General features: G+C 33.6%; 3 protein-coding genes across 4 annotated transcripts; 2 read left to right on the top strand and 1 right to left on the bottom strand.

The window, feature by feature from the left end:
• Positions 1–121: 121 nt before the first annotated feature.
• LOC112751961 (ABC transporter F family member 3) lies at positions 122–10,449 on the top strand. Its single transcript, XM_025801303.3, has 18 exons — positions 122–488; positions 579–794; positions 1,165–1,354; positions 1,453–1,661; positions 1,795–1,935; positions 4,662–4,790; positions 4,866–4,967; positions 5,054–5,200; positions 5,783–5,845; positions 6,016–6,062; positions 6,147–6,206; positions 6,333–6,415; positions 7,778–7,872; positions 8,256–8,342; positions 8,761–8,848; positions 9,021–9,106; positions 9,810–9,872; positions 9,960–10,449. The coding sequence occupies exons 1-18, from the start codon at positions 285–287 to the stop codon at positions 10,077–10,079; spliced, it is 2,130 nt and encodes a 709-aa protein (XP_025657088.1). The 5' UTR covers positions 122–284; the 3' UTR covers positions 10,080–10,449.
• Positions 10,450–12,695: 2,246 nt separating this feature from the next.
• LOC112751958 (thymidine kinase a) lies at positions 12,696–16,966 on the bottom strand. The gene is made up of 5 exons (XM_025801300.3): positions 16,074–16,966; positions 14,041–15,629; positions 13,550–13,694; positions 13,285–13,406; positions 12,696–13,180 (listed from the first exon to the last, which is right to left on the bottom strand). The coding sequence occupies exons 2-5, from the start codon at positions 14,184–14,186 to the stop codon at positions 12,907–12,909; spliced, it is 687 nt and encodes a 228-aa protein (XP_025657085.1). The 5' UTR covers positions 14,187–15,629; positions 16,074–16,966; the 3' UTR covers positions 12,696–12,906.
• LOC112751959 (GCN5-related N-acetyltransferase 9) lies at positions 16,442–20,178 on the top strand. 2 transcript variants are annotated; one of them, XM_025801302.3, is made up of 6 exons: positions 16,442–16,685; positions 16,771–16,842; positions 17,444–17,531; positions 19,308–19,440; positions 19,540–19,578; positions 19,967–20,178. In XM_025801302.3, exons 1-6 carry the CDS (start codon positions 16,493–16,495, stop codon positions 20,045–20,047), a joined length of 606 nt encoding a protein of 201 aa, XP_025657087.1. In that variant the 5' UTR covers positions 16,442–16,492; the 3' UTR covers positions 20,048–20,178. The 2 variants fall into 2 exon arrangements, with proteins under 2 accessions (XP_025657087.1, XP_072074305.1); XM_072218204.1 differs by lacking the exons at positions 19,308–19,440; positions 19,540–19,578; positions 19,967–20,178 and adding an exon at positions 18,506–18,849.
• The last annotated feature ends 7,746 nt before the right edge of the window (positions 20,179–27,924 follow it).

The raw sequence follows: 27,924 nt of genomic DNA, 5'->3' as shown, positions 1-27,924 counted from the left end.
TAAATAATTTTTAAAAAAAATATAAAATTATAATTTATAAAAGACTAAAATATCTTTCCTATATTTGAATTTTTTTAATTTTTACTACTAAAATTTTAATCAACACACTAAAAATTTAAAAAAAAAACAACTAAAAAAAAAACTTTTTTGTAACAAGTTCACTAGTCATGCCACCAAAACCTCTCAAACTTTTTGGGAAATGATTTGGGTATTATTCTTCTTTTGCTGGTTCGCTCGCAGCTCTTTCTGAACTACCGTCATTGCTTATAGGAAAGCGGAAGAAGATGACTGACGTGGCAAGTTCGGTGGTCCATGAGGTTTTGGGACGAAGGGTTCTCGACGTGGATCAGCCAATCGTTGATTACATCGTGAACGTCCTCGCCGACGACGACTTTGATTTCGGACTCGACGGCGAAGGCGCCTTCGAAGCCCTAGGAGAACTTCTTGTCGCCGCTGGCTGCGTCGACGATTTCTCCGAGTGCCGCACGGTCAGTCCCAGTCGAAACCACGATCTCAATTTGTTTGCGTGTTCATTAACGATTTTGTTTGTCGAATAATTCCAAGTGAAATTGGTATAGGTGTGTAGCAAGCTGACTGATAAGTTTGGGAAGCATGGTTTGGTAAAGGCGAAGCCAACGGTGCGAAGTCTTGCGGCGCCGTTTAGGATGAATGAGGGAATGGATGAAGGGCAAGCTAAGAAGAAGAAGCCCGAGCCTGTTGATGGCCCTTTGCTCTCTGAACGCGACCGCATGAAGCTCGATAGGAGAAAGAGAAAGGAGGAACGCCAGAGAGAGGTTCCAATTAAAATTTTCTCTCTTCTTGTATTTAACTTGATGAATTTTGTTGATATGTCTGTACCTAGTAAGCCACAAAAACCCTAACAGCTGATGAGGTTTTTCCTTAGGTATGTTTGTTTGGGGGTAAAATAGGTTTGGAACAGTTATGGATGAATTCCACGTGTAAAAATACGCACAAAATGATTGAACTTATCCATGAATTTGCTACCAATTTTTACCCCTAACTAAACAGACACTCAATCGAAATTTTTTTTGTACCACAAAGGGAGGAAAAAAGAAAAGAAAAAGAAGAAGAGTGGATAGCTGGTTGATCACTTGCAGTTCAAAGATTCATTAGCTAGTGGTATTGTGTTTTTGTTATGTACAGGCGCAATACCAAATGCACTTAGCAGAGATGGAAGCAGCACGGGCAGGGATGCCGGTTGTATGTGTTAGGCATGAAGGTATTGGTGGAGCAGCTGTGAAGGACATTCATATGGAGGGCTTCAATATCTCTGTTGGTGGCCGTGATCTCATTGTTGACGGTTCAGTTACACTTTCCTTTGGAAGGCATTATGGTGATTGCTTCCTTCTTGTCCATTATTGTGAGTTTCTGCAATCATGATCAGGAATTTGATTGGTGTTCCTGATCTTTTTCTTTGTTTTGGTGGTGCAGGCCTTGTTGGAAGAAATGGTACAGGCAAAACTACTTTCCTCAGGCACATGGCTATGCATGCCATTGATGGTATTCCAATGAACTGTCAGATATTGCATGTGGAACAAGAGGTTGTTGGTGATAATACAACTGCCTTGCAGTGTGTTCTCAATGCTGACATTGAACGAACTCAACTTTTGGAGGAAGAAGCTCAATTGCTTGCCAAACAGGTTGAATAGTTGAATATACTGTTCTGTTTAATCATGTCTCCATTCCCTTCCCCTGTCCTTATTGTGTTGTTTGTCTTACAAGTTGTTATGCCCCTAAAACTGGACAACTGATGATGTTGTGGCTGTTTGCCAGAGGGAACTTGAGGAGAAAAATGGACAAAGCAATGGGGAGGTTCATAAAGATGGTATTTCGCAAAGACTCGAGGAAATATACAAGAGGCTTGAGTTAATTGATGCTTATTCTGCAGAGGCACGTGCAGCATCGATACTCGCGGTGAGTTCATAGGTGAACTAACGTGTATTGCAGTTTATTGAAGATTAGAAAGCTCTGATAGTCTGATTTGACTTATTGAGAGTTTTTATTATCTTATTAACCATGTTGAAGCTTGTAAAATTCTGAACTTTCTTTGTTTTTTCTTTGGTGAACAAAGATACAAAACGAAAAAGAAAATGGAAATAAAAAACCTAAAGAAATAAAAAAACTAGGTTCCTAAGGACTACAATCACTCATCATAGCCGAAAGTATCGAATTATTTGGGTAAAGCCACTCCACCATATCTGAAGCTCATTGAGCACCTCCTTTCACCATTTAGTCTACAACTTTATTAGCCTCCCTTTGAATCAGACCAAAACGGACAAGCCAAGCTTTTCGCTGCTTCAATTAAAAAATTTCGTTGATAATAGCCTTCTCTTCATGATCATATGGCACTTTCCAATTTAGCCAGAAAGAATACCTCTACAGAGTTAGTTTCGCAAACGACATTCTTGAACCGAGCCTCCTAGGCCATTGTCAATCCCCTCCAAATAGCAAAAACTTCAGCTCTCAATATACTGACACTTGGAACTCAGCTAGAACACCCTCTCAGCCCATTACTATCACAATCTCTAATCAGACATCCAGATCCAACTCTTCCAACATTTTAAAAAACGCTCTCATCACCATTTGATTTGACAAAGAAGCCATTTAGATCACTTAATAAGATTGTGATCCCTGCCTGACCCTACATATCAGTTTTGCGTAATTATGGAGGGTGGAAATACTCTCTCTCTCTCTCTCTCTCTCTCTATTATATATATATATATATATATATATATATAGCAAATGTCCAACCAAAATTTTCTTATAAAATGGCTTGTATTTAATTTTGGGTGTCCCCTAAAATTACAACAAACTACAACTAAGCTTTGTCCCACTAGGTGACAAGCTACATGGATAAAGCGAAACCATAGTGCCCTATCATGTCTCATGTACATGTGTAAATCATTTATTTTTAAATCTCTTTTACTAATTTTCTTTATAGTTTTCTTAGATCTTCCTCTACCTTTATCCATAGGGCTGCAATTGTTTGTAGTAAATGTAGGTAATGGGGAATGTTTTGGCTTTTGTTAAGTATCTAAGAAAGTGGGAAACCACACCTTAAAAGCTAGCTGATAAGGGGGAAGAACCACTCTCCTTATATACAACATCAAGCATCCCATCTACTCGATGTAGGAGCTTGAGCACCCCATAACACCCAAGTGCCTAACAGCTTATTGGAATTGAAAATTGCTGGGGTGTATAGCTGCTACTGCTTTTAGTGTTCACTTTTTCTGGAATCTTTTCTTCATATTTAAGTCATTGATGTAGTCTTACATTTTTGTAGGTTGATCCACATTAAATTCACGTCTGTCTCTCTTCTTAGTTGTTTTGAACACTTGGCAACAATGTAATTGAGTCTGATAGGATCAAGGAACTAGCAGAATTAGGGGGATTTTATTGATGAACTAGGGATTGTAAATCAGAATCCCTTATTGGAGTACACTGTTGGATCTAACCAACTCTGGAGAGAATTTTCCTCTCCTGAACTAACACACTGAACAGAATTTTATAATTAACTAAAAGCTAACTAACTCCTAGCATTTATAGGCAGCAGCTAGGCCTAGCACTACTGCTCCTAAACCTGATAAACTAGCTTAAAAAGACCAACAAACAGCCATTCTGCAGCAATTAGGAATTAAACAGTGAAAAATCAGCCCATCAACTCCTTACCTTCTCAGTCTGGAAGTGATGCAGTAATGCCACATGAAGGGACTGCCACTGTAGCGTCGTGCGGTCGCTTCCCACCATAGGAACCACGTGAACGCGCGGCCTTCCATGGCGAACGTTGCCACCGCAAGCTACTCCTCATCTGGCACCGCTCTGAGCAAGAACTGCTCCAGACGCTTGACCAAAGTCCTCGCATCCTCACTGTTTGAAAAATCGGGAGTTCCAGTTTTCTCCACTGCTCTGGCGCGGTTCTACTCCCCTGTGAGCCATTGGCGGCCTGGTGCAACGCTGGAGAACTCCGTTTGTGATGGATCAGAGCGCCCTGCTCCATGGAATGCACTTGTGCATTGATCCTCTACAGCATCTCCTGCAGCGTGCGGCACAGGTCTTCGAATCGGTCGCGATTCCATCGCATCCAATCTCCCTTCCATTTTCTGCTATCGGGTTACACCATTCACCACTTCCAGGATCCATGGACTTCTTGTACCAGTGATAGGTTCAAGGAACTAGCAGAATTAGGGGATTTTATTGATAAACTAGGGATTGTGATCACAATCCCTTATTGGAGTACACTGTTGGATCTAACCAACTCTGGAGAGAATTTCCCTCTCCTGAACTAACACAATGAACAGAATTTTCTAACTAACTAAAAACTAACTAACCCCTAGCATTTATAGGCAGGAGCTAGGCCTAGCACTACTGCTCCTAAACATGCTAAACTAGCTTAAAAAGACCAACAAACAGCCATTCCGCAACAATTACGAATTAAGCAGTGAAAAATCAGTCCATCAACTCCTTACCATTCCTCCTATAAACCAAGCCAAACCTGTTTCTATCAGAGTCCCTGAAGAATTTGTGAAAATTCATTGTGACATGAAAAGAATTTATTTTTGTGCTCAAATGATTTTCACTTTGCCTTATTAATTGGATAATCAGTTGTCCAGAGTTGTTATTGATATCAACTGTATTTTCAGGGTCTTAGTTTCTCTCCTGAGATGCAGAAGAAAGCAACAAAAACTTTTTCTGGAGGATGGCGGATGCGCATAGCTCTTGCTCGTGCACTGTTTATAGAGCCTGATATGTTACTTCTTGATGAGCCTACAGTGAGTCAGCATTCTATATTTTCATTCATCCTGGAGTAATATAATTTCAGATTACTTACTTTATTTTTATTACAGAATCATCTTGATCTTCATGCTGTCCTATGGCTTGAATCATACTTGGTTAAATGGCCAAAAACATTTATCGTTGTTTCTCATGCCAGGGAATTTTTAAATACGGTAAAATGTTGATTTTATCTTTATATCTTTGATTTGGTATTTTGTTCATAAGTTGTTTCTCTAACTTAATTTGTAACTTACCTCAGGTGGTTACTGATATAATTCACTTACAAGCTCAGAAGCTGACTACATACAGAGGGAATTATGATACTTTTGAGAAGACACGAGAAGAACAAATCAAGAACCAGCAAAAAGCACTAGAGGCAAACGAACGTTCAAGATCTCATATGCAGGTATCACTTTTTCTGTTTCAAGATCTCATAAGGTAGTTTGTTTCTTTTTGCTTATTCTTATTTATAATACTAAATAATAAATTACATTACATAGATGTCACTCCATTCGTGATATGAGCTTTATATTCATGGTCTTGCCATGAATAATGTGTTTAGTAGTTTACACGTGACTTTATTATTTACTTTTGTCTTGAATCTTGATGCTTTGAGGTGGGGGATCTGGTGATCAGTCTAAGTGGTCATTTAATACTTTCTGCATTAATATGTAAATTTATACGATAACTACCTTGTCCCACTACATGGTGCAAGTTTGTCAAATTATTCTATTAAATTTACTGGATAGGCTAGTTTGTGTTAACTGTTAAGAGGAATTTGAATAGCAAACTATGATGGAAAACTATAGCTTACTGTATGTTTGCAATGCTGTATGGAAATTCCGTTCCTCAATGTGGTTTCTTATATCAGTCTAAACTTATAATTTTTTTAATTGAACAAAATTTTGATTATTTGACTTCTCAATGTAACTTTTTATTGATTGTATTTGATATTTTAGCTGTGTTGGTTTCTGTTTTTTGCTACCAGTCCTTCATTGATAAGTTCCGCTATAATGCCAAGAGAGCATCCCTTGTTCAATCCAGAATCAAGGTACTTGATAGCATCTGTTTTTTAATTACCAATCAAATGCTCAAAAGCTTCATCAAACACAAACACACACACACACGGAGAGAGAGAAAGATCTTATGTGGTTGGTTATTTGAAGCTTCTAATTAAATCATTAAAATTGAAATTTATTTCTTCTTTGAACAATATTCCAGGCTTTGGAACGAATGGGCCATGTGGATGAAATTATTAACGATCCTGAGTATGAACTGCTATTTTTTTTCTCTCTCATTAAATAATTCTCTTTCAAGCTGTCATTAATTATGTTTCATTTGGTTCAATATAGTTACAAATTTGAGTTCCCCACCCCAGATGATAGACCGGGCCCACCCATCATAAGCTTCAGGTAGAGCATTAACCCTTCTTTAACTCATTGTTGACAAAAGACATCTATACATAAATGAATCTGTGACACATGATTGGCCTATCTCTAACCTTATTTTATTTTCTTTTCTGCAAAATTTTACTGCAGTGATGCATCATTTGGTTATCCTGGGGGACCCATTCTATTTAAGAATTTGAATTTCGGCATAGACCTTGACAGCCGTATTGCAAGTAAGAAGCTTCTCTATCCATATGCATGACTTTTCTCCCCTTTCTTATGAATCCTTGGTAAATTATTGTATCATTGTAATAAACTATATTATCAGCCTATATTAACATAGTTTACTATTCATATTTTGTAACGAGTGTAAATGGGCTCGAGTTATGTGATGAGTATAATTGAGTTAGCCTAATAAGTAGAAGTCTACTTTGTAGAAGTAGAATTAGATATTATTAGAAATAGTATAAATAGTATTGTGTGACACACCACAGCAGCCAAGAAGTTCAGGGCAGAAAGGAGAAATTACCCCTTTCAAATAGACATATTACATATAGGAGGAGAGGCAAGAAAACTAAATGAATGAGTGATGGAGATCACTGTGCTTTTAGGAGTTAGTTAGAAGGGAGAGAGATACAAATAGACGTAATTAGCAATTGTTGGGAGATGAAAAAGAGTGGAGTGGACTTGGGGAGAGAATTGGCCTCTTGAAGGCCAAATTATCATTTCTGTATTCCCTTTTTTTTATCACACAGAGTTATTCAATACAATCCTCACTGAGGAATTATCACACTGATATTCCCTTTTCTGTGATCATACTTTGTTCTTCTACTCTCTGTTTCTATCTTTTATATTCTCCATATTATCTATTTGGTTCTGCTATTCTACTGTGATAGAAATTGTAATGGAATATGTTGAATTTATTGAAGGCTCTCGTCTCTCTGGATTCTCTTTTCTCTATTCTAATTTTTTATCAATAATTCTATTCTTCTTAGTTATATTCATACTTATCACACTCGTATTCCTATACACATCCATATTACATAGAAACCATTAGTCATCATTTCCTCTCCTAGCTTACGTACAAAAAATCCAAATGTTCTATTGTAATCACTAATAGAGCAAGCTATTGAAGTCTAGAGTAGTAGTTAGTTAGTATAATAGAGCCAGCTAGGATAGGACAGCTGTTAGTTACAGCTTCCATAACTAAAGCATGAACTATGAAATGACTGTTCAGATTTTTCTTATCTTACACCACAAGTTATCTCCTCATTGTATATCAGCACTAATCTGTGTTTAGCTCATTAAGGACATACATTACACAATTCAGACCACTATTGCTTCTCTTTGAACTCTCTCTTTCCTTTTAATCACCGATCTTAAATTCCTACCTATTACATATTGATGATTGCAGTGACTTTTATGATGCCGATGCATGGTAGATATGCCAGCCTGGTTGCATCTTTTCTTCAAACTTGTCTTGAATACATGTGCCCTACTGTTGTGTGTGAGATAATGTTGTTGAAACTAGTAAAGGACTGCCACATTGTTTGTCTCATGTTATAAAATATAAATTGTATCCTTTGTTTTTACAGTGGTTGGACCAAATGGTATTGGCAAGTCGACTATACTCAAATTAATTGCTGGGGAACTAAATCCTAGTTCTGGGACAGTTTTCCGATCTGCTAAGGTAACTACTAAATCTGCCAACACTTTCATCATTGCAAGTCAATTGTCCCTCACCTTCATGTCATGCTATCTTTTGCTTTCATATGTGACCCCTCTAATTGATGTTTTGTGTTGGTGCACTATATATTTATTCATCCATGATAATTTTGAATGTCAGCTGCTGAGAAGTATGCTTCTTTATTTTACCAATTAGATACAAATTTAAACTAGTTTACGCATGATTTGCAAAGCTAATGTTGGAAAGATAAATAGACTTTGATCTGCAAGGACTAAATATTATAAGAATGGCTATGTCTCTCCTTTATGCTCTCTTTTCATCATCATTGTTTTGTCTTGTTTTGAAATTTGGGTCATTAGTTATGCTTGCTGCCTGTCTGTCTGCAGGTTCGTATAGCAGTGTTCAGTCAGCATCATGTTGATGGACTGGACTTATCTTCAAATCCTCTTCTGTATATGATGCGCTGCTATCCTGTAAGCACTTTATAGAAACTATTGTAATGTTTTTCTTCAAGAGTTTAACTACTATTTAGTTGTCATTTGTTGACTGAGCCATAGTTGCATTGAATTTATTTTCTGGTAAGAATGAAAATTGTTAAATGCAATTGTTATTGAAATGTTGGGAAGAATGCAAGGATGTATATGATAATAGCTGCAGTTGCATATATTTGAAAAGTGATCATTTTCAGGAAACTCTTTTTTTGGATAAATACATACATTTGATATTGGTGCTAATGACTTTGAATTCCAAGGGCACAATTTATTTATTTATTTATTTATTTATTATTATTATTATTATTATTATTATTATTATTATTATGAGTTCTACACATTACGATGTACATTTTTTAGGTACTTGTATTAACAGATTTCCTTTCTGAATCTTCTGCAGGGTGTTCCAGAGCAGAAGCTTCGAGCTCATTTAGGATCTTTTGGTGTAACGGGAAATCTCGCACTTCAACCAATGTATACTTTATCAGGTATTATCTCTTATTTTGGTACCTGTATCTCTTAAAAAGATTCTGAATATGGTGATATTCAAAAAATGCAATAAAAGATGCTAGGACACATTGATTGTTCAGAGTAGCTATTGATATTTTCATGCACCTTGCAATTATTTATGTTTTTGGCTTTTCTGATTGCTTTTCTTAGGGGGTCAGAAAAGCAGAGTTGCATTTGCTAAGATAACTTTCAAGAAGCCACATATAATATTGCTTGATGAGCCATCCAATCATCTGGTAAGTTCCCTGTCTCTCTTACATTGATTTTTTCTTAGTGGGGTTGCTGGATAGCTAGCTGCTTGCTTAATTTTTTTTATTTTTTTAATTTTGTTGGAGGAAAGTGTGCCGAAAACATTAGTTATTGTTACTAATATCATTATCATAAATGATTTCGTTGCCATTGTGGCCCTATTTTTCAATGGTTAAAAGTATCGCTCTAATAGCCTATTTGTAAACAAAAGTTTGGGGTTAATTGTACTTTACCTCTCTAAACTTAAGCCCCTGAACTTTGAAATTGTGGTAATCAAGCCTTTGAACTTTTGCAAATATGCGGATTGCTCACACTAGTAATTTTTCCATCAATTGTTTATTGTTAACAAAAATAGCATTTATCATCTTCTAGGGTGTCAGTTGCATATTTAAGAAAGTTTAGCAGGGAGATTTGCACATCACAAGAAGTTGAAGCATATATTGCACTTATTTTGAATAAAATGCACATTTAGGGAACTTTATAGGGTCTATTTGCGCATTCTTAAAAGTTTAAGGGCTAAAGTGCATATGGCATATAAAGTTCCGTGGCTAACTTTTTTTAACCCCCTTAAAAACTGTTCAGTAAAAATGAGTCATGTTTCTAGATAATGACCAAAAAGGTTGTCGTGCAACCTGCATGACTTCGACAAAATATAAACCCAACATTGACTGCAAGTATCTGATGATGTAGGACTTGGATGCTGTCGAGGCGCTAATTCAAGGACTGGTGATGTTCCAAGGAGGCATTCTCATGGTATGTTGATGTTCACTTCTTGCAATAGTATATGTGATGTGATAAGAGAACAAAGTGATGTAAACCCTGATAAATGTGTTTTGGCAGGTGAGTCATGATGAGCACCTCATATCCGGAAGCGTGGAGGAGCTATGGGTTGTATCCGAAGGAAGAGTGACGCCATTCCAGGGCAACTTCCAAGATTATAAGAAGATACTCCAATCTTAGGAGAGTTATAATAGTGCAGTTTCAGATTATGGTTTCATGAAGTGAAGATTGGATTTCTGCTGTTCATTTCAGCCCTGTTGTACAATTTTGCACCTTACCTTACCTTTTCAACAACTATGTATAAGCTACATTTTTGTTTCTGCTTTCAAGGGAATAAAAAAGGGGGGAAGTTTATTAACGGAGAGGACAAGAAGTTGGAGTAGAAGAAAACATAAGATTCCATGGAATTGAACCTTGTAGCATGTAGATGAAACATACAATTTTGCACTTTTCTTTTTCGATACCTATGTATGAGCTAAATTGTTTTTGCTTCCAAGGAAAAAGGAAATTTTATTAACAGTAATACAAATCAGAGTAGAAGATCCCATGAGATTGAATCTTGTAGCAGTACAGATTTTTCTGCTTATCTAAACAAACAAACAAAATGGAATTGAGACTTCGAAGTCCAATGATAATCCGCAGCGACACATTATGTTGATGAGATCAAATTTAGTTCGTTACCAAGAAAAAGGGGGAAGCTCTCATAATGAGAAAACTAAAAAAAAAAATAATTTTTATCGTGTCGTATTACATCATATCCTGTTTATAGCTTAAGTGAAGCTGAAGATAAATTTTGTGTGTCTGCGTACAAGCTGAAGATAACATTATAGTTCATTCAATAACAAACCTGACTAAGGCCTAAAATTCAACTAACACAATCGACTAAGAAAGGATACCCCATCATTATTAAGAATAATCCAACTAAGAAAAACGTCCTGCCAGCACCGTTTCTTAAAAAAGAGTACCATTATCTATCATAATGGTCTAGGCCCTTAAATATGCAAATCTGAATAGAAAATCAAAATGCTCTTGAAATTGGAGTTATTGGAAACTACACAAAAATCACAAGAAAAAGGACAATAACTCCAACCATTTCTGTTAGAGTATTTACCATTTTGGTCCTCAAATAATTTCGGACCAAACACTTTAATTCCCAACTAAAATTAATTACTTGATAGGTCCCTAACAATTAACTCCGTCAGTTACTTAGGTCATTTGTTCCGTCAACTCTAACGAAGGATAAAATAGTCCCTAGCAATTCTAACAGGGGACAAAATGGTCCCTGACCTCTTCTATTCCAAAACGACACTGTTCTCCTCCAATTTCCATCATATCTCGAATAAGTCTAACAGTTTAACACTGTAACTTCAACTTACACAATGCACACTCTGCAACTTCAATGTTCATAAGAAGAAATATCATCAACTTGTTTTCAATCAATTAATACTCGAGAAACTAATGACTATATCTCTCAAGTACTTGTTGTCTTCAATGGATCCCATGAATCTTTAAGACCCGTACCCGTCATCACCATCTCCCTCCTCCTCTGCCCTATCATCTCCATGACCACATTGTCCATCACTCCGATCGCTTCTTTCAGCTTCTTCTCCGAATCAATATTCATTAATTGCTCCAGTTTTCATATAAGCAGCAATGACGATATTGCTCGTTGTACTAATAGCTTGGATTTAAGGTCGAAACTGTCGGGAAAAAAGGAATAAAGCACTCGGGGTCTATTCCAAATGAGAATTTGCATATGATGTCGAAGGAGAATCTTCTCATGATGTTTTAATGTCCAACAATCTATATTACTTGCTGGAGAATGGAGAAAGGCGTGTTCTTGGGATAGTTATGGAATTTGGTCTTGAGGATGTGGTGGACAATGTCGAGGTTGGAGGTGATGCTGTTATCAAGGACGTGAAGGTGGATGCTTCTGGTGGGTGAAGTGCGGAAGAGGTGGGTGTACCAGTCACAGATTTAGGAAATGTGTGGTCAATAACATGCTGAAGTAGGTGCAACACACGTGACAGTTACATCATGGCTTGATCTTAGAGTTGAAGAGGAGGAAGAAAAAGATGGAAAAGAAGACTGTGAAGGTGAAAGAGAGTATGAATGTTAGGATTATGCGAGATATGATGAAAATTATGGAAGAACAATGTTTTCAAACAAAGAAGTCAGGGATCATTTTGTCCCATATTAGAGTTGTCAAGGACAATTTTGTCTTCCATTAGAGTTGACGAAGCCAAAAACCTAAGTGACTGACGAAATTAATTGTTAAAGATCAATCGAGTAATTAATTTTAGTTAGAGACTAAAGTGTCTGATTCAAAATTCTGAGGACTTAAATAGATAAATACTCATGCTGCATCTGGCTTCATCTTAGGTCTCCAAGTCACTTATTCATGCTGCATCTGGCTACTCTTAAAGCTGAAGAAAGGTGGTCCATTTTCGTAATTCACATTCAATCTAATTACTCTTGGTCTTTTTCTCCATGGCTAGTTTAGTCTTGCAAAAAAGCTGCTTTTAGTCTTACTCTTTTTTGCTCTAGCTCTAGTCATGGACCATTTATACCTTGTAGTTATTTAGTATCTTTGGTGTGCATTGTATTCTCATCGGGAAGAACCTCCAGTTTGAAAACGAAGAATATGCACAGTAATTTGCAAAATAAAATGACAGATGCTACATAATTTACAAAATAGAATTGTATGTTGACAATTTTGCCTAAAGTAAACAGATGCTTTTACAAAAGGTTAACGTCCAAAACGAAAAAACGCCTAAATACCAAAATTTCATGTCATAGGATAAGCAATACTTCTTTCATTGAAATATGATAACGCAACAATAATTATAAACCACAATTGAATACCAGTATATTTATAATTATATCTATATACAACTACATAGACCCTATGACAACCAAAATTCCAAGATAACTTGTTGAATTAACTAATAGCAATAGACAATATACTCCAGAAATCATTTTGGGGAAAGTTTTAAGTACCTCCACACTAAAACCTTGTGGCTACATCAAGAAGTGAATCATTGTTGCGTTTGACAGATTCCAACACATTCTTTGAAGTTTCAGTGACAACTTCACTGTTAACATAGTGATATCGGCACACTGGCATGTAGACATCGGAACCAGCAATCAGCTCAGTTTGTGTCTCTTGTGTCTTCCTGAGAGTGAAGAAAGCACGCTTGCAGCATAATTCACATCGAGCTGTCAACTTGGTTACAGTATCAGCAAGCGGTATTATGTGAAGCACAGAACCAAAGCTTTTCCTGAAGAACATAGATAGCAGAAAAAAAGTTTGAAAAGCATCCATATTGGTAACATTTCCAGCACAGTAAAACACAACAACGATTAGAATATCTGCACAAAGTACCTCAAGTAATCACCATCCAGGCCAGCAACAATCACAATTTTACCATCTTCATCAGCAGCCTTGCAGCAGAACTCATATAGGTCCTCAAAAAATTGAGCTTCATCTATACCAATCACATCCAACTGCATCCAAAATACTACTAACATTCAGCCAACATTACATCTAGCTAAGGGTATCGCTTAGCTCCTCTATAGCACCACAAATTCAAATGAGCAATATCCCCTAAGCAATAGTCAACAGTAACATAATGAAATATTGAGACTACCTTTCGATAAGCATCATGACCATATTTTTCTTGGAATGACATCAGATCTTGCAGTGCCCAACAAGGAAATCTAATCCCATCATGTGTCACAACCGAGTCAATGGCATATCTTGTATCCTTGCTTGATTTTAACATAGCCACGTTTCTTCACAACATAACATAATTTAAACATAAAGAGGAATTAGCCCCCAGCAGAAGATTCTACAAATCACTATCAGATCACAGTTTTAAACTTTCTTTTATTATTCGTTCCAAGAGAAAGAAATTACGTGGTGAAGCATGTATAGTCAGCAGTAACTGAAAAGGAAGGGATTCCCCACCAAAACACCAAAGTTTCATTGTGATAGCCATTGATACCACTTCAGAGGCTCATTTCAAGTTATCAAAATTTTCCAGCCGAGTAGAGCAACAAAATAAAGATACTATTAAAGACTTTAAAACGATTGTTAAAAAGCAAAAAACGCACAACCCATCCACTAATTCATTAATACCTGCCATTGTCAACTTCGGATTTGATACGGCGAAGAAGAGAAGAAGTTTTTCCTGCAAACATGGGACCAACAATAACATGGACCTCTCCAGAAGGATAACGATCCTTGCCGGAGATAAAGGGAATTGGGTGCTTGAAGGAAGCCATTGAATGAATCGAGGATCTTTGATGGTGAATGGTGATGGGTAAATTTGGAGATCATGGTTTGAACATTTATAGAGAGAGTGAGAGAGGAACATCTTTTGGGCGGGATCTATGAAGGTATTGGTGGCTCACTGCCTTCGCATTTTGATTTTTCGGAATTTGAAAAGCCACTCAAAATTTGGAGGGAATAAAGAATTTTGAAAGACTAATCATTGTTGATTAAAGACGGATTCGAATTTTGGACATTTAAAATTTGAAAAACCTTAGCTTAGGCTACATTTCGTTGTGAAAATAGAATAAAACAGAACATTAAAAATAAAATATAAATAATAGAGACATAAAAATGAATAATTTATATTTTATTTGAAAATAAAATAAATAATAAAAATTTTATTTATCTTTATTTTTTATACAAAATTTAAAAAGAAAAAATATCAATATTAAAAATATAATTATAAAAAATTGATGTTGACAATAAAAAAATAAGTTACATCTCTATCTAATGTTTCTGTATTTTTTTTTTTTGACAAAAAAATACAAAATACGTTAATTTAATTTTCTAAGATACAATGTTTGTATTTAGTGAAAACTCAGGTCCAGTCAACTTCATATAAAATTAATAACTAAAAGCTGTTAGATAAAAATGTAGTCAAATCATTTAACGACTCTCATTATCAACTTTATTTTTCGCCATATGTATTTATGTCTGATTATCATATGCTTATAAATAAACGCAGCCTTTATACACATACATTAATATAACAAAATAACACACCCCTAAATCAATTTGCATTGTTGCCTTTTTCAATCATATCGACCTATTAACAAAAAAACCACGCTTACAAGAACAACTACATAATCAAATCCTACCTACTAATATTCAATGGTGCTTCTAATTGTCACGTTCATTGAATGTAGATTTCAACGTTCTTCATACTTTATTAATAACAGCAGAACTCTAATACTAATTCATGCATGGCAGGAATAAACCACAATACTCGAGTAAAATCCTTTCTCTCCTTTTTTTACTACATAGGCCCATTTCCTTTTTTAAGTATTGAACACTCGAACAAAACAAAATGTGATCTAGAAGGCAGAAGCCACCACCCAGAGAGTGGATTAAGGCAAATATGGATGCTGCTTTTCGAAAGGACTTGGCGGAAGGTGCTACAGGCGTAGTGATCAGAGATAAGTCAGGAAGATCAATCACAGGGACAACTATGCCATAAGGAGTGCACTGAATTTAGCAGAAAATTTACAAACGGAAAAAATATTTGTTGAATCGGGCAACCTTAGAGCAAGCATTGAAGTCAAAATAGATCCTATTCTTCAGGACATTCAATGGCCTCTGGGATCGTCCATTCTCATAGTCCATATCCAAGAGACATCCAACCTCCTTGTTTGAAGTTCAAGAAAGGACCGACAAATACATCAACATGGAAGAGACTGCACAGTTAAGAAGACCTCATCAGAACAAAAAAAGTTGGTCAAAGCTATAACAAGAAGGATCAAAAGAAGAATGACGACTACACTCTTACACCCCACTAAGAATATCTCTTGTTGAAGTTTATAGGGACATTTGTCAAGTGAAGAAGTTACCACATCCACGTCCAATCAGAAGCAAGAAAAGTATCAACGCATATATGGCCACCACACTAATGATTGCTATGACATGTTATGAAATAGCTTGCGCGAGATGGAAAGCATGATAAATACTGGGAGTCTTATATTGTCTAACAAAGGTAAACATTAGAGACTGTTTTATATATTCTAAAACTTGGGAAACTAAAGTGTCGGATATTAAAATTCCCAAGTATTCATTTAGGTAATGACTTGTTATCAGAAAGTAAACAAGGGAACTAAAGTCTGAAATAGAAACTTTGATAGCACCTTTCTCCTTTCATCCTTCCCACCTCTCCTGATTCCTCCATATACCATCAAGTTCTTGAAGCTCTGGCTGCATATATCAATTATTCAAAGTTCAAACAGAAGTGAAAATTTTCCCCTATAATAGAACAAACTGTAGCAGCACTATGAAAAGGAATTCAAGTTAGTCACTTACGTTACTAAAAAAAATTAGGCCAGGACTTACCAAAATGGCAGAAATTTTACACACAAGATTCTCATATAGAATGATTCAGCATCTACACAATAGGTCTTTCGTAATTGCTTATTTTCCATTTTAATAGATTCCATGGAAACCTACATTACTATCCATGAGCCACTCGTTTAGGGCACACTGTACTCTATTTAATTCCAATCTAACGGCTGGAAAAAGAAAAGAAACATAACATTCGTAGTTGGTAGAGATGGCGGCGAGAGGCAAAGGGAGTGTGAGTTTAGAGGGACAGAAAGTCATTCTTGTTCCGTACATGGAGTCCCACGTGCCCAAGTATCACTCCTGGATGCAAGACCCTTCTCTTCTTCAGGCTACTGCCTCAGAATCTCTCTCCCTCGACCAAGAGTATCACATGCAACTTTCCTGGTCTCAGGACCTTAACAGTTCTCTCTCTCTCTCTCTCTCTCTCTCTCTCTATTTTTGTTGAGCAATTTAGGGTTTATGGCTGATTCTGTTCTTTTTTTGCAGAGGATACGTTTATTGTACTCGATAAAGATTTGCTTCTTGGAAATTTCTCTCATGGGGAACCCCATGTTGAAGGTATCTCTCCTGTTGATTTTATGACCTAATCTCTGTAACCGGAAAATTTGGGAATCTTTGGGAACCTAAGAAGAACACAAAAGAAAAAGTTCTTCTTTTACTAGCTGTTATTCTGAAAATCCTCTTTGTTCAAAATTTTCTATTTCTCCTTATATTCTAAATTTTTACTCCCCCGATCGATAATGCTTTTCTCTATCATTTATTTTATTGTATGAATATGAATAGTTTCAGTTTTTGCAAAATAGAACTTGCTTTGGGTATTTAATGAATAGGTAGCAGGGTTTGTTCGATATGATTAAAGGGATGCAACATGATTTCGTTAAGGATTTAGATTTGATTAATTGACTTGGGGCTATTCAGATTTTTAATTCTTTAATCAGTGTATGAGCATTAAAACCTGTTGTCGGGTAGTAATCTTGTGAACACCGCCATCCTTCTTGCTTCCGTTAGTTTCAACTTGCAATCCTTATGTTAAATATTCGTGTATTCAACTTGTTCAGTTGAACAGCAATTTAGTTAGGTAGGCTTGCAGCTACATGGGCAATTTTCTTGATTCCAAGTAATTTGATTAGATTGGAGACTAATATATGCTATATTGCAGCCATGGTTGGTGATGTAAATATCTTCATGAATGACTTGGATAATCCTCACATGGCAGAGATTGAAGTAATGATTGCTGAACCAAAAAGGTAAAAGCTTTAATTTTCATGTCATAAACTAGTTTTTAACATATTTGGTTCAGAGTTCACCAGTTTTTTTCTAGTCCTTTTTACTGGATATGTTTCACAGCTCATTTCTTATTGAAAATGAATGCCATTCCTTTTTATTTTATGTTAATAAAAAAATAATCATAAGAAAAAAAAAAACTACAACTTCATCCTTGAAAGTTCAAGATAACATATTCATCCTAGAAATAGACAGCAAGTGATTAGTTTCCTGAACTTTATATCCTGGATCAGTTTTGTTAGAGGGCCAAACTGTGTTTTGTAATAATGTGACTAAATTACAGGTTTTTCTAGGGACAAATATGTTTATACCTCGAATTTTCAAGGATGAGATTGTAGGCTTTTTTTTTCCCTAATAATAATTATTGGCAGTTTAGATGCTGAGGAAATTTAGAAATTTTACTAGCACAACCAGCTAAAGTAGTTTCTTTGGAGCCCCATTCTTTATGGCATCAAGTTATTAGTAGTAAGTATGGCTTGAATGAAATGGTTGGGAGGCTAATATTGCTATCCATATGCTACTCATTCTGATTCTATCCCCTGGAAATTCATTTCTCGTTTTTTATTTTTCCTACCTCCAAACCTTTGCTTTCCTTGAAGGTGGGTGATTGTTCTCACTTTCACTTGGAGGAGGATCATCGAGTAGGTGCTGTCTTTTATACTAACCTTCCTCATCTATATCGTCTATTATCCTTGCATAACTCTCCTATCTAGAATTTTTATACTGTATATGGTTCTTCCTTTTCTTGGAATTTTTACCTTTACTGGTAACCTAAATGTTAGAGAATCCTTTGAGAGTCACTTTATTGGGTCTCCTTGAAATTTCTCCTTTGTCATCTAACCCTGAACAAAGGTTGTGTTAACTTGATATATTTGGTATGTTTAGTTGTAAATCTTAGATCAGTTTTTGTTGATTACTTTTGCTGCTTTGGGAACAGTGAAGGCAGAATCTTTTTGGCAATATCCAGTATATGCCACTATATGGTGTATTTGGTTGAACCACAATTTGGGTGTTTGGCCTCCTTTGGTGTAATGCTTATGATCTTTTTAGAGTTCTTACAATATCAGAAATTCAGAATATTGAGAGATTGGAAAGCTATTCTTCACTTATCTTCTGACACCATTTCTTCCCCCCCCCCCCCCCGGGGGGCGCGCGCGTAAGGACGCCATCCTAACCTTCCTTCTTATAACATTCTTTACTCCGTGATATTCTTTTATCAAAAAGAGAAAAAGATACCCAGAGAAAAAGTTAAAAACGGTAGGCATAGCAGAATATAGATGAAAACAAGTTAAAATGGGTTTCTTTGAGTTAGGTAGATTACATCATTTAGTTTATGGATTTCTATTAGTGTGAATCTGCTTTCCTCTTTTAAATTTGCATCCCTAAAACTAATAGGGGAATTTGTTTCTGTTCTGAAATAGCTGTAGTCTACTCTGGAATGGTTCTGGTCTATTGTCAATATACAAGCATTTTCTCTCGGTTGCATTTCGATAACCTTTGTCCTGTTGGTGTATAGTATAATAACCCATCAGACCAGAATAAAATTTTAGAAACTGTATTATTTCTTAGTTATATCCTCTAACATCTTTACATCAACTTTTTGTTTATATGATGATCATGGAAGTTTTAACAATAAAAGCCATTTCTGGTCCTGAATTTAACAGCAAGGTTTTGGTTTTGATTTCGTCTGAGACAGCCAGTATTAAAGCTCATCGTTCTCTTGGTCTTTGCTAGCATAGCCGTGGAAAAGGACTAGGAAAGGAGTCTGTTCTGATTATGATGGCCTTTTCTATCGAGAGCTTAGGAATCAATGTCTTTCGTGTCAAAATTGGAGAATCAAATGAAGCATCCCTTAACCTATTCAAAAAATTGGTGTGTATGCTGCTTTCTCCATTTTTCGTTTTCTTTTTCAGATTCAAATGGTTGTTATAAGTTCTATTTAGATTGACTAAGCTCTTAATTGCTTTGTAGGGTTTTGTGCAGACTTCATATAGCAATATCTTCCGTGAGGTGAGCATATTTATTACTTACAACTCCCTCAGCTATCAAATAATTGTTCAGTATTGAAATTTCATTTGTTAACAACTAATTGGCCATTTAGAAAATTTATGCACATTAATTATCGTTTCTGAATTATATCCCTATTCAATAACATGAATGGAAAAGTGGAGGAGGGAGACATTGGTTGAATAGGGGGAACAAATAATAAGTAGGGAAATTTTTTTCTTTTTCTTTTTGATAAAAGAATTTCATTAAAGTGAGAAGAGAAGGACCAAACGTTATAATTGCTGTTATGATTAATTGATAACTTCGTGCATGTGTGTTCCTGTACAGTGTACATTAGAAAGTTTCTTCATTTTCTTTTTCCATTCTTTTTTAAATGTAATTTTTTTTACAGGTAACTTTGGAGTGGCAAGTATCAGAGCTCAAGAATGAAGAGATGGTTGGTTTGTCGGCTACTATGATTAAACATAAATAAATGTTACATTTCAGATCATCTTGTTAAATTTTAATAGCGGATGCCAGATATTCACTCCTCCTTATATGACGTTTCCCATTAATCGTTATTTAATGAGATGGAGGAGGGTTTTCAAGCCTCTCTTTTGATAATGTCTCAGTAACACTGATACAATTAAGTAACAAATGTTAAATTAGGGGGATCAAATTAAATAAATTGAAATTTTGAGGACGAAATTGAACTACGAATGTAATTTTAAAGATGAATTTGAGTATTAACTCCAATTGAGCATGAAGATACTCCACATAGATATACAAATGCGTAAGCTCCAAACTGCTTGAAAATGCTATAAATATTAGGTGATGGTGCAAAAATTAAATCCAAATAGAATATAAAGTAGATTGACTGGTAAAACTAGTGAAGTCTAAAGATTTAGAAGTTTCTAAGTTTAATTTTGATTGAATTAGATATAATAAAATAATATAAATTTATATAACATATATCTATTTGTAAAGAAGAACGATAGAATGATGCGACTATGTGTGGATTATTGTCAACTTAATAAGATATCTATTGTCAAGTATTGATAATTTGTTTAATCAATTTCAAGGAATTATATGTTTTTTTAAGATTGACCTAGGTTTAAGGTACTATTAATTGAAGATAAAAGAGGAAGATTTTTGAAAAACGGTCTTTTGTACTCGTTATAGACATTATGAGTTCTTAGTAATGTCTTTTGTCTTGATAAATGTACTAACAACTTTCATGGATTTAATGAACTGGGTTTTCAAACTTTTTTTTAGATTGTTTTGTTATCGTCTTCGTTGATGATATCCTGAAATTCCAAAAGTGCTACAAAGCATAGATATCATTTGAGGATTGTGTTGCAAACCTTAAGGGACCACAAGCTTAATTTCAAATTTTTTAAATGTGAGTTTTGGCTCGATCACGTGACATTTTTGGGACATGTCGTATAAAGAGATAGAATTATGGGGGACCCAAAGAAGTTTGAAGCCGTTCAGAAGTGACCAAAATCTACTACGGTGATAGAAATCTGTAGCTTTTCTAGGGTTTGCCTGCTACTATTAGCGATTTATCAAGGATTTCTCGAGGATTTATATGCCATTGACTAAGTTAACTCAAAAGAATGTAAAGTTTCATTGATAATAAGCTTGCGAGGAAGGTTTTCAGACACTTAAGGCTTGTCTAACCTCAACACCTGTTCTTAATTTATTTTCCAGATCTGAAAAATTTTTCGTTTTTTGTGATGCATCTCGGATAGGACTTGGATGTGTATTGATGCAGCATAGTCAAGATAATGCTTATGCCTCGCGACAACTCAAGAACCACAAGCAAAATTATCCAACTCATGACTTGAAAATGATAGCTATCATTTTTGCCTTAAAGATTTAGAGGCATTATCTTTATGGTGAGATCCGTGAGATCTATACCGACCACACAAGTTTAAAGTATATTTCAATAAAAGAATTTGAATATGAGACAATAAAGATGGATGGAGTTGCTAAAGAATTATTATTGTACTATTTTATATCATCATGGCAAGACAAATATTGTGGTGGATCTCCTTATTAATATAAAGTCTATGAGTAGCCAAACACATATCACTTTTATAAGGAGACTAATTGTTGAAGAAGTCCACCAACTTAAGGCTAGTGGAATATAATTTGATCTTGGAGAATCATGAACTGACCTAGCACATATTTGGGTTCAATTTTTTCTCATAGAACAGATCAAGGTTGTACAAAGTGATGACCTGTAATTAAAAAAATTTATGGAAGATGTTTGCAATGGGAAGAACTCATACTTTTTTGTTGAGCAAGGTGTTTTGGTTGTGGTAACCTCTTATATGTGTTGGATAGCCACGACTTGAAGAAAACGATTTTTGAGGAAGCTCACAATTTTAAGTACACAGTTCATCCAATACTAGCTTACAAATATTATTATTATTATTATTCTAGAGTTGTAGAGTTGTTAGACATCATTTGGTAGTTCGGTGACGTGCTCAGAGTTGTTTTTGATTTTTTGAAATCAAATTGCGAATGAATACTATGTCTATTATTGTTTTTAAGTGTATTACTATCAATATATAAATTAATTTATAATTTTTAGCACTTAAAAATATTTGATTGATGTGAATTTTGAATTATTGGAATGAATATTAATTTTTGAGAAACTTATAATTTTGTAAAAATACACATGAAATGATATTAGTATATTTTATAAAGTATACATATTTTTTTTTAATTGACTTTATTATACTTTAAAATTTGACTTTTAGTATGCATACTTATATATGCTTGATTTATTATGATATTTAGTATTATGTTACAAGAATTAGATGTTTGTTATCCATGAATTATTTTGGATTGCTATGGGAGACTCTGGCTTAAAAATCGTAATTAATGGTGGTTATGACGTTAGTCTATATATATTAAAATATTAAGATTCAACAAGTGATGCGACAAATCGGTTTTTCAATTATTGAGTTTTACCATATAAATTAAACAGTAATAAAAATTATAATTTTAAAAATTTAAAAGATTTAAATTTTAAAATAACTACTATATTATTTAGTGAGATTTAAAATATTAAATTTTTAAATATATAATCAACAATAATTTGATAAATTCGTTTAAATAAAAAAATTTCACTATAAAAAAGTTATAATTTGAAAACGTAAAATTTTAAAATACAGATGACAAAATAAATTTATAATAATTTAATTATTTTTATTATTTCATGTAAAGAGAATTTTGTTTATTAAGGTCTAAAAATAATATTAAAATGAGTATTATAAAAAATATTTTAAATTTAATATTATGAAGAAAAAAAATATATATATAAAGACTAATTTGAATAATTTTTAAAATTTTAGGGATGAAAATGACTTACGTTTGGACTTTCAAATATTATTTTGATTATAAATAACTTTTTTACATGTCAAGTGACACATGATGTACTAGGTGTCACTGACCTGATACGTCAACTAATCATTTGGTGATACATGGCACTTAACGTGATACGTCATCATCCCATGTGGCACTTAACGTGACACGCCATCATCTAACTAACGGAAGGACCAATTTGACTTATGTTTTATCTTTCAAGGACTAAATGACTAAAAAAAATCATTTGAAAACTAATTTGAAAAATGAATGATCTTTCATAGACGAATTTGACTATTAACCCTACAAAATATTCTCTTTTTATATGTTGAGTAAACTACTATTTGTACCCACGAAAGTTGAAAATGCTGACACATCTACCCATAAAAAAAGAAAATTACTATTTGTACCTATAAAACATGAATTCCATATAACAAAATTATCCAAACACTAAAAAATCACAGAAAAATTCCAAATTACCCTTATCATCATCTGCATCATCTTTTTCCCTCCACCACCACCACCACTAACCCCATCTTCTCTCTCTCTCCTTCCATTTTCTGAGCTCGTCGCCGCCGCCAGAGTTCGTCAACTCTATCAACTCCTTCCTCTCTCTCTTTCCCTCTCTTCCCTTCTGTGATTTGCTTCTCGCTCTCTTCTACTTTTTCGAATGGTTGCAGATTGGGAAAGAGCGGGTGGAACCGCAGACTGGACATGGGCTGGATCGGAGCTCTGTGTCAGCGAGAGATGGAGGGCTAGTTGGAATGGGTTGGGGCAGCGGTAGCGATCAGGCAACGGCGGTGGCTCTAGGGTTGCGAAAGGCAGCGACGGTGGTCCTAGGCTCGTGGAGGTGAGGCGAGGGGAAGAAGAAGAAAGAGAGAAGGAAAGGGTGGAGGAGGAAAGAAAAGGGTAAAGGACGCGGTGACAGCGAGTGGAGGTTGAGTGGGACTTGACGGCGCCAGCGACTGTTGAGTGGTGGTTACGCATAGGAGCAGAGAAGAGAACACGGGTGAGAAGGGGCGAGAGAGAGGAAGAAGAGAGGAAATCGGGTGAGGGGGCGACAACTTGGTGGTCGCCGGTGGTGGTGCGGTGGTCTGAGACAATTTATTTTTTTTATTGTTGTTGTTGTTGCTTTATGTGAAGAAGATGATAATGGAGGTATAGTGGTGGTGGTAGTGATGATAGTGATAAAAGAAATGAAGTAGTGGTGCCTTTAAACTCAAAGTTTGGCTCTGGCAAGAAAGAGACAGGGAAGGAGAGAAGGAAGAGTGGATGATGCGGATGATGATAAGGGTAATTTGGGGTTTTTATGTGATTTTTTAGTGTTTGGATAATTTTGTTATATGAAATTCATGTTTTATGGGTACAAATAGTAATTTTCTTTTTTTTATGAGTAGATGTGTCAGCATTTTCAATTTTTGTGGATAGAAATGGTAGTTTACTCTTATATGTTTTTCTATTTTTCCTTTTTCTTGTTTTTCAGTGTATTCTTTTTGTATCTCTTTTTACATTTTTTTAAATTTTGATTGAATTTAGTTTTCAACTTTGAGTTAGAAATTTGAAATTAAATTAAATGGTAATTGAGAAGTAAAGATGTGGTATTTATCTTAAACAAAAAAGCTTCGTGTATAAAAAAGACAAGTGATGAATTAGATAGATTTTGTCTTTCTTACTTCTACTTGGAATTTTTTGTGTTCTTTGCTGCGATGCAGGAGAGATAAGTGATTTAGGGTTTGTTTGGATAGGTTCATAAGTGATTTTTTTTAACTTTTAATTTATGAAAAGGTGTAGTATTAATGTCTAGTATCATTTTTAAAATAAAATTGTAACTTTTTAAAAAGTTATTTTGGTGTTTAAGGAGAAGTTAAAAAAAATGACTTCTTTTATAATAAAAAGCTTTTTATCACTTTTCTCTTAAAATAAATACTTTTAAAATTTAAAAATCAAACTAAAATAACTTATTTATAAGCTACTTTTAATATAAGCATTTATTATTTAAACTATTTCTTCAAAAATAACTTAATTAAATTGTTTATCCAAACTAGACCTTAATGTATTCTTCTACACATTTTTTTATTTTTATCTTTTTCTTCTTGTTCTTCTGTTTATCTTCCACGCTCTTCTTTTTTATTGTATCTCTTTATTTTTTTTATTTTTAATTTTGATTGAGTTATATTTTTAGTTAAGAATTTGAGTTAAATCTTTATCACATAAAATATATAATAATTAAAAAAATATTTTTGTTAAAATTTTAATTTTAATTTAAATAAGTTAATCTATAATTATTTATTAGATTAAAATAAAAATTCAGGTGTAATTAATTTTATGTAAAGTTAATAACTGAAAATAATTAGATAACAATTTAGTTAAATATATCAAATCTTCACGTATGACACCTAAATTTTTACTTTAGATTAAGTGTAAATCAATCACATAATATTATGTAAAAAAATAAATTATCTTATATATAACAAAAAATTCTAGAATATTTTGCCAATGTTTAAAATTAAAATAAAAATTTATATACAATTATTTTTATATAAAATTAATAAATAAAAATTATTAATCTAAATCAGATTATAAATTTATAACCAAATTTTAGAAGTTTATTAGTCAAACTCGCGAGTTTATTAAGCGATAATGCATGGATTAATTACGTATTTACTTTTATGCATTTTCCCCGAAACGCGAAACGGAACGAAGTGGAGGGAGATTGGATTAGTGCCTTAACCGTCAATTCCGGCTCATCCTTAAACGCTCCTTGTTAAGTATGGAGTGCTGCATACCTTATGAATTCGTTAAATTTAAACTCTATATTTATTATATTTTATTTGAATGGTCTGAATTTAAAAAAGTAACCTATTAATCAGGTTAATCATTTTTTTACAAGTTTTAGATTTTTTTTATAAGTTTCGAATATTGAGCTGAAGTTCAAAATAAAAAAGTAGTATATAAATATTAAAAACAACATGTCTATACACAAAAATTATTGGACTTTAGAATTAAAATAAATAATATATAAAAAATAAGTTGAAAATTTATGTACTAAATCTAGAAAAAAAAAGATATATTAGAATCTTAAAAAAAATAATATTAAATATATATTATGTATATAATATTAAAATTTAAATAAATTTTATTTTGTGTGAAATAAAATTATAATATTAAATATAAAAACAATGATAAAAAATGTTGTGTTATATATATATTATGTATATAATATTAAAATTTAAATAAATTTTGTTTTATGTGAAATAAAATTATAATATTAAATATAAACACAATGATAAAAAAATTTGTGTTATGTATGTATATATACAATTTTATTTTGTGAGAAACAAAATTAAAACATTAAATATGAATAGAATGATAAAAGATTTTGTATTATATTAATTTAATTAAAAAACATATATACAACGTAAAAAGCAAATAAACATATAATAATTTTATTTTGTGCGAAACAAAAATTCATATAATTTTTTATTGAAATATGTCATTTTACTATATTTATAATATATTATTTGGGATAATTATATTATTTTAGTTAATATATATTATTTAAAAAAATATTTAAAATTTATTATTTTGTATTAAGAATATTATTAAAAATATATTATTGGTTTTTCTTAAAATAATACTTTCTTTTCTTTGGTTCAAATATTATGACAATAAAAAAATTTTACGTAACTGTGTCTACTCAATAAATATTATATTTATTTTTTCTATATTGCATGTAAAATAAATAATTAATGTTTAAAAAAGTTAATAAAAAAAAGTATTCTTTTTTTTTTTACCAATTCTTAGGTGAATATAGAGACTATGCCATTTGAACTATAGCTCGTTGGCAAAGAAAGAAATACTCTTAGTTATATGTTAAATAGAATAATTATTTATTAGGCTCATTCTTATACAAATATTTTTTTTTAGTTTTATATCTGTAATATTTTATACCAATTAGCTTCAAAATTTAATATTTTTTGAATAAATTAATAAAAAATAATACAAATAATTGTTTAAATATAATTGTATTTTAATTTTTCATTCTATTACGTACACGTTGAGAATAATTTGAAATAAAAGATAATTTTTCATGTATTTTGTGCTTTGACTGCGTCGTCATCTGAGAATCATGGCACCTTCATGGAGACCGGATTCTTCTACAGAATCAGTTTCACGTTTGGAGTTAGCCAACCAGCAGCGGCGACGGATAGCGTCTTCCTTTTCTATGGCAGCAATTTTTCGGACTTTGAAGGTCCATTTATAGTAGAAGTGGAATGGAATGGGTTCGAGAGCGTCAAAATCTGTCGTTAGACAGAATAATAGTGGAAGCACCTGCTAGCGTAAAAATGTTTGAAGACATCACATCAATAATAATAAAGTAACGGAGGAATTCGATCAAATTTTTCTGAGTACTTTTTTGGTGTAAAGATAGTCCTGTATTAAACGAGTTAATTAGTTTTTTTTTGTTAATGCCGATTTTAGGGGTGTGCATGGCCGGCCCGGCCCGAAGACCCGGCCCGGTCCCGAACACTTTAGGGGCTAATTGGGTGTGATTTCATCGGGTCTAGGGTCGGGTATGGGTCTCAAAAATAGACCCGGTCTTTATTTCGGGTCGGGTCCGGGTCATAGCTCGGGTCACCCGAAATCGGCCCGGTGGCCCGGTCATCATACATAATTAATATTTTGTGTTATTAGTGATGGATGATGGCTATTATTATGTGAAATTTAAGTGTTGTAAACATTAATATTTTGTGTTATTAGTCATTATATATAAGACTATAAGTTAATATTTTATGTTTAAAATGCATAAGACTTTAGACTAATTCATAATCTTGTGTTATTTGTATTGATTTAAATATTTGGTGTTATTAGGCAATATTAGTATTGATTATGGTTATGCTTTAATTTTAGAGAAGAGTTGGTTCTTATTATATTTTTCTAAGTGAATTTTACCATGTCAAATAATGATTGGAGTCTTGAAAATTTGGATAT

This window comes from Arachis hypogaea, chromosome 15 (assembly GCF_003086295.3).
Source record: "Arachis hypogaea cultivar Tifrunner chromosome 15, arahy.Tifrunner.gnm2.J5K5, whole genome shotgun sequence".
In the NCBI taxonomy this organism is placed as follows: domain Eukaryota; kingdom Viridiplantae; phylum Streptophyta; class Magnoliopsida; order Fabales; family Fabaceae; genus Arachis; species Arachis hypogaea.
The sequence above is the reverse complement of the archived record's forward strand: the minus strand, read 5'-3'. Positions and strand labels throughout refer to the sequence as shown.

What these genes read in the sequence shown, in the direction of transcription:
- LOC112751961 (XM_025801303.3), top strand. Translation starts at nt 285, where the DNA reads ATGACTGACGTGGCAAGTTCGGTGGTCCATGAGGTTTTGGGACGAAGG. An exon ending in CCAGGGAATTTTTAAATACG is followed by an intron (nt 4,968 to 5,053) that starts GTAAAATGTTGA and finishes AACTTACCTCAG; the next exon opens with GTGGTTACTGATATAATTCA. An exon ending in ACCAATGTATACTTTATCAG is followed by an intron (nt 8,849 to 9,020) that starts GTATTATCTCTT and finishes TGCTTTTCTTAG; the next exon opens with GGGGTCAGAAAAGCAGAGTT.
- LOC112751958 (XM_025801300.3), bottom strand. Translation starts at nt 14,186, where the DNA reads ATGGCTTCCTTCAAGCACCCAATTCCCTTTATCTCCGGCAAGGATCGT. An exon ending in TCCGAAGTTGACAATGGCAG is followed by an intron (nt 13,695 to 14,040) that starts GTATTAATGAAT and finishes TATGTTGTGAAG; the next exon opens with AAACGTGGCTATGTTAAAAT. An exon ending in GTCATGATGCTTATCGAAAG is followed by an intron (nt 13,407 to 13,549) that starts GTAGTCTCAATA and finishes TTTTGGATGCAG; the next exon opens with TTGGATGTGATTGGTATAGA.
- LOC112751959 (XM_025801302.3), top strand. Translation starts at nt 16,493, where the DNA reads ATGGCGGCGAGAGGCAAAGGGAGTGTGAGTTTAGAGGGACAGAAAGTC. An exon ending in CTGGTCTCAGGACCTTAACA is followed by an intron (nt 16,686 to 16,770) that starts GTTCTCTCTCTC and finishes CTTTTTTTGCAG; the next exon opens with AGGATACGTTTATTGTACTC. An exon ending in ATGATTGCTGAACCAAAAAG is followed by an intron (nt 17,532 to 19,307) that starts GTAAAAGCTTTA and finishes TTGCTAGCATAG; the next exon opens with CCGTGGAAAAGGACTAGGAA.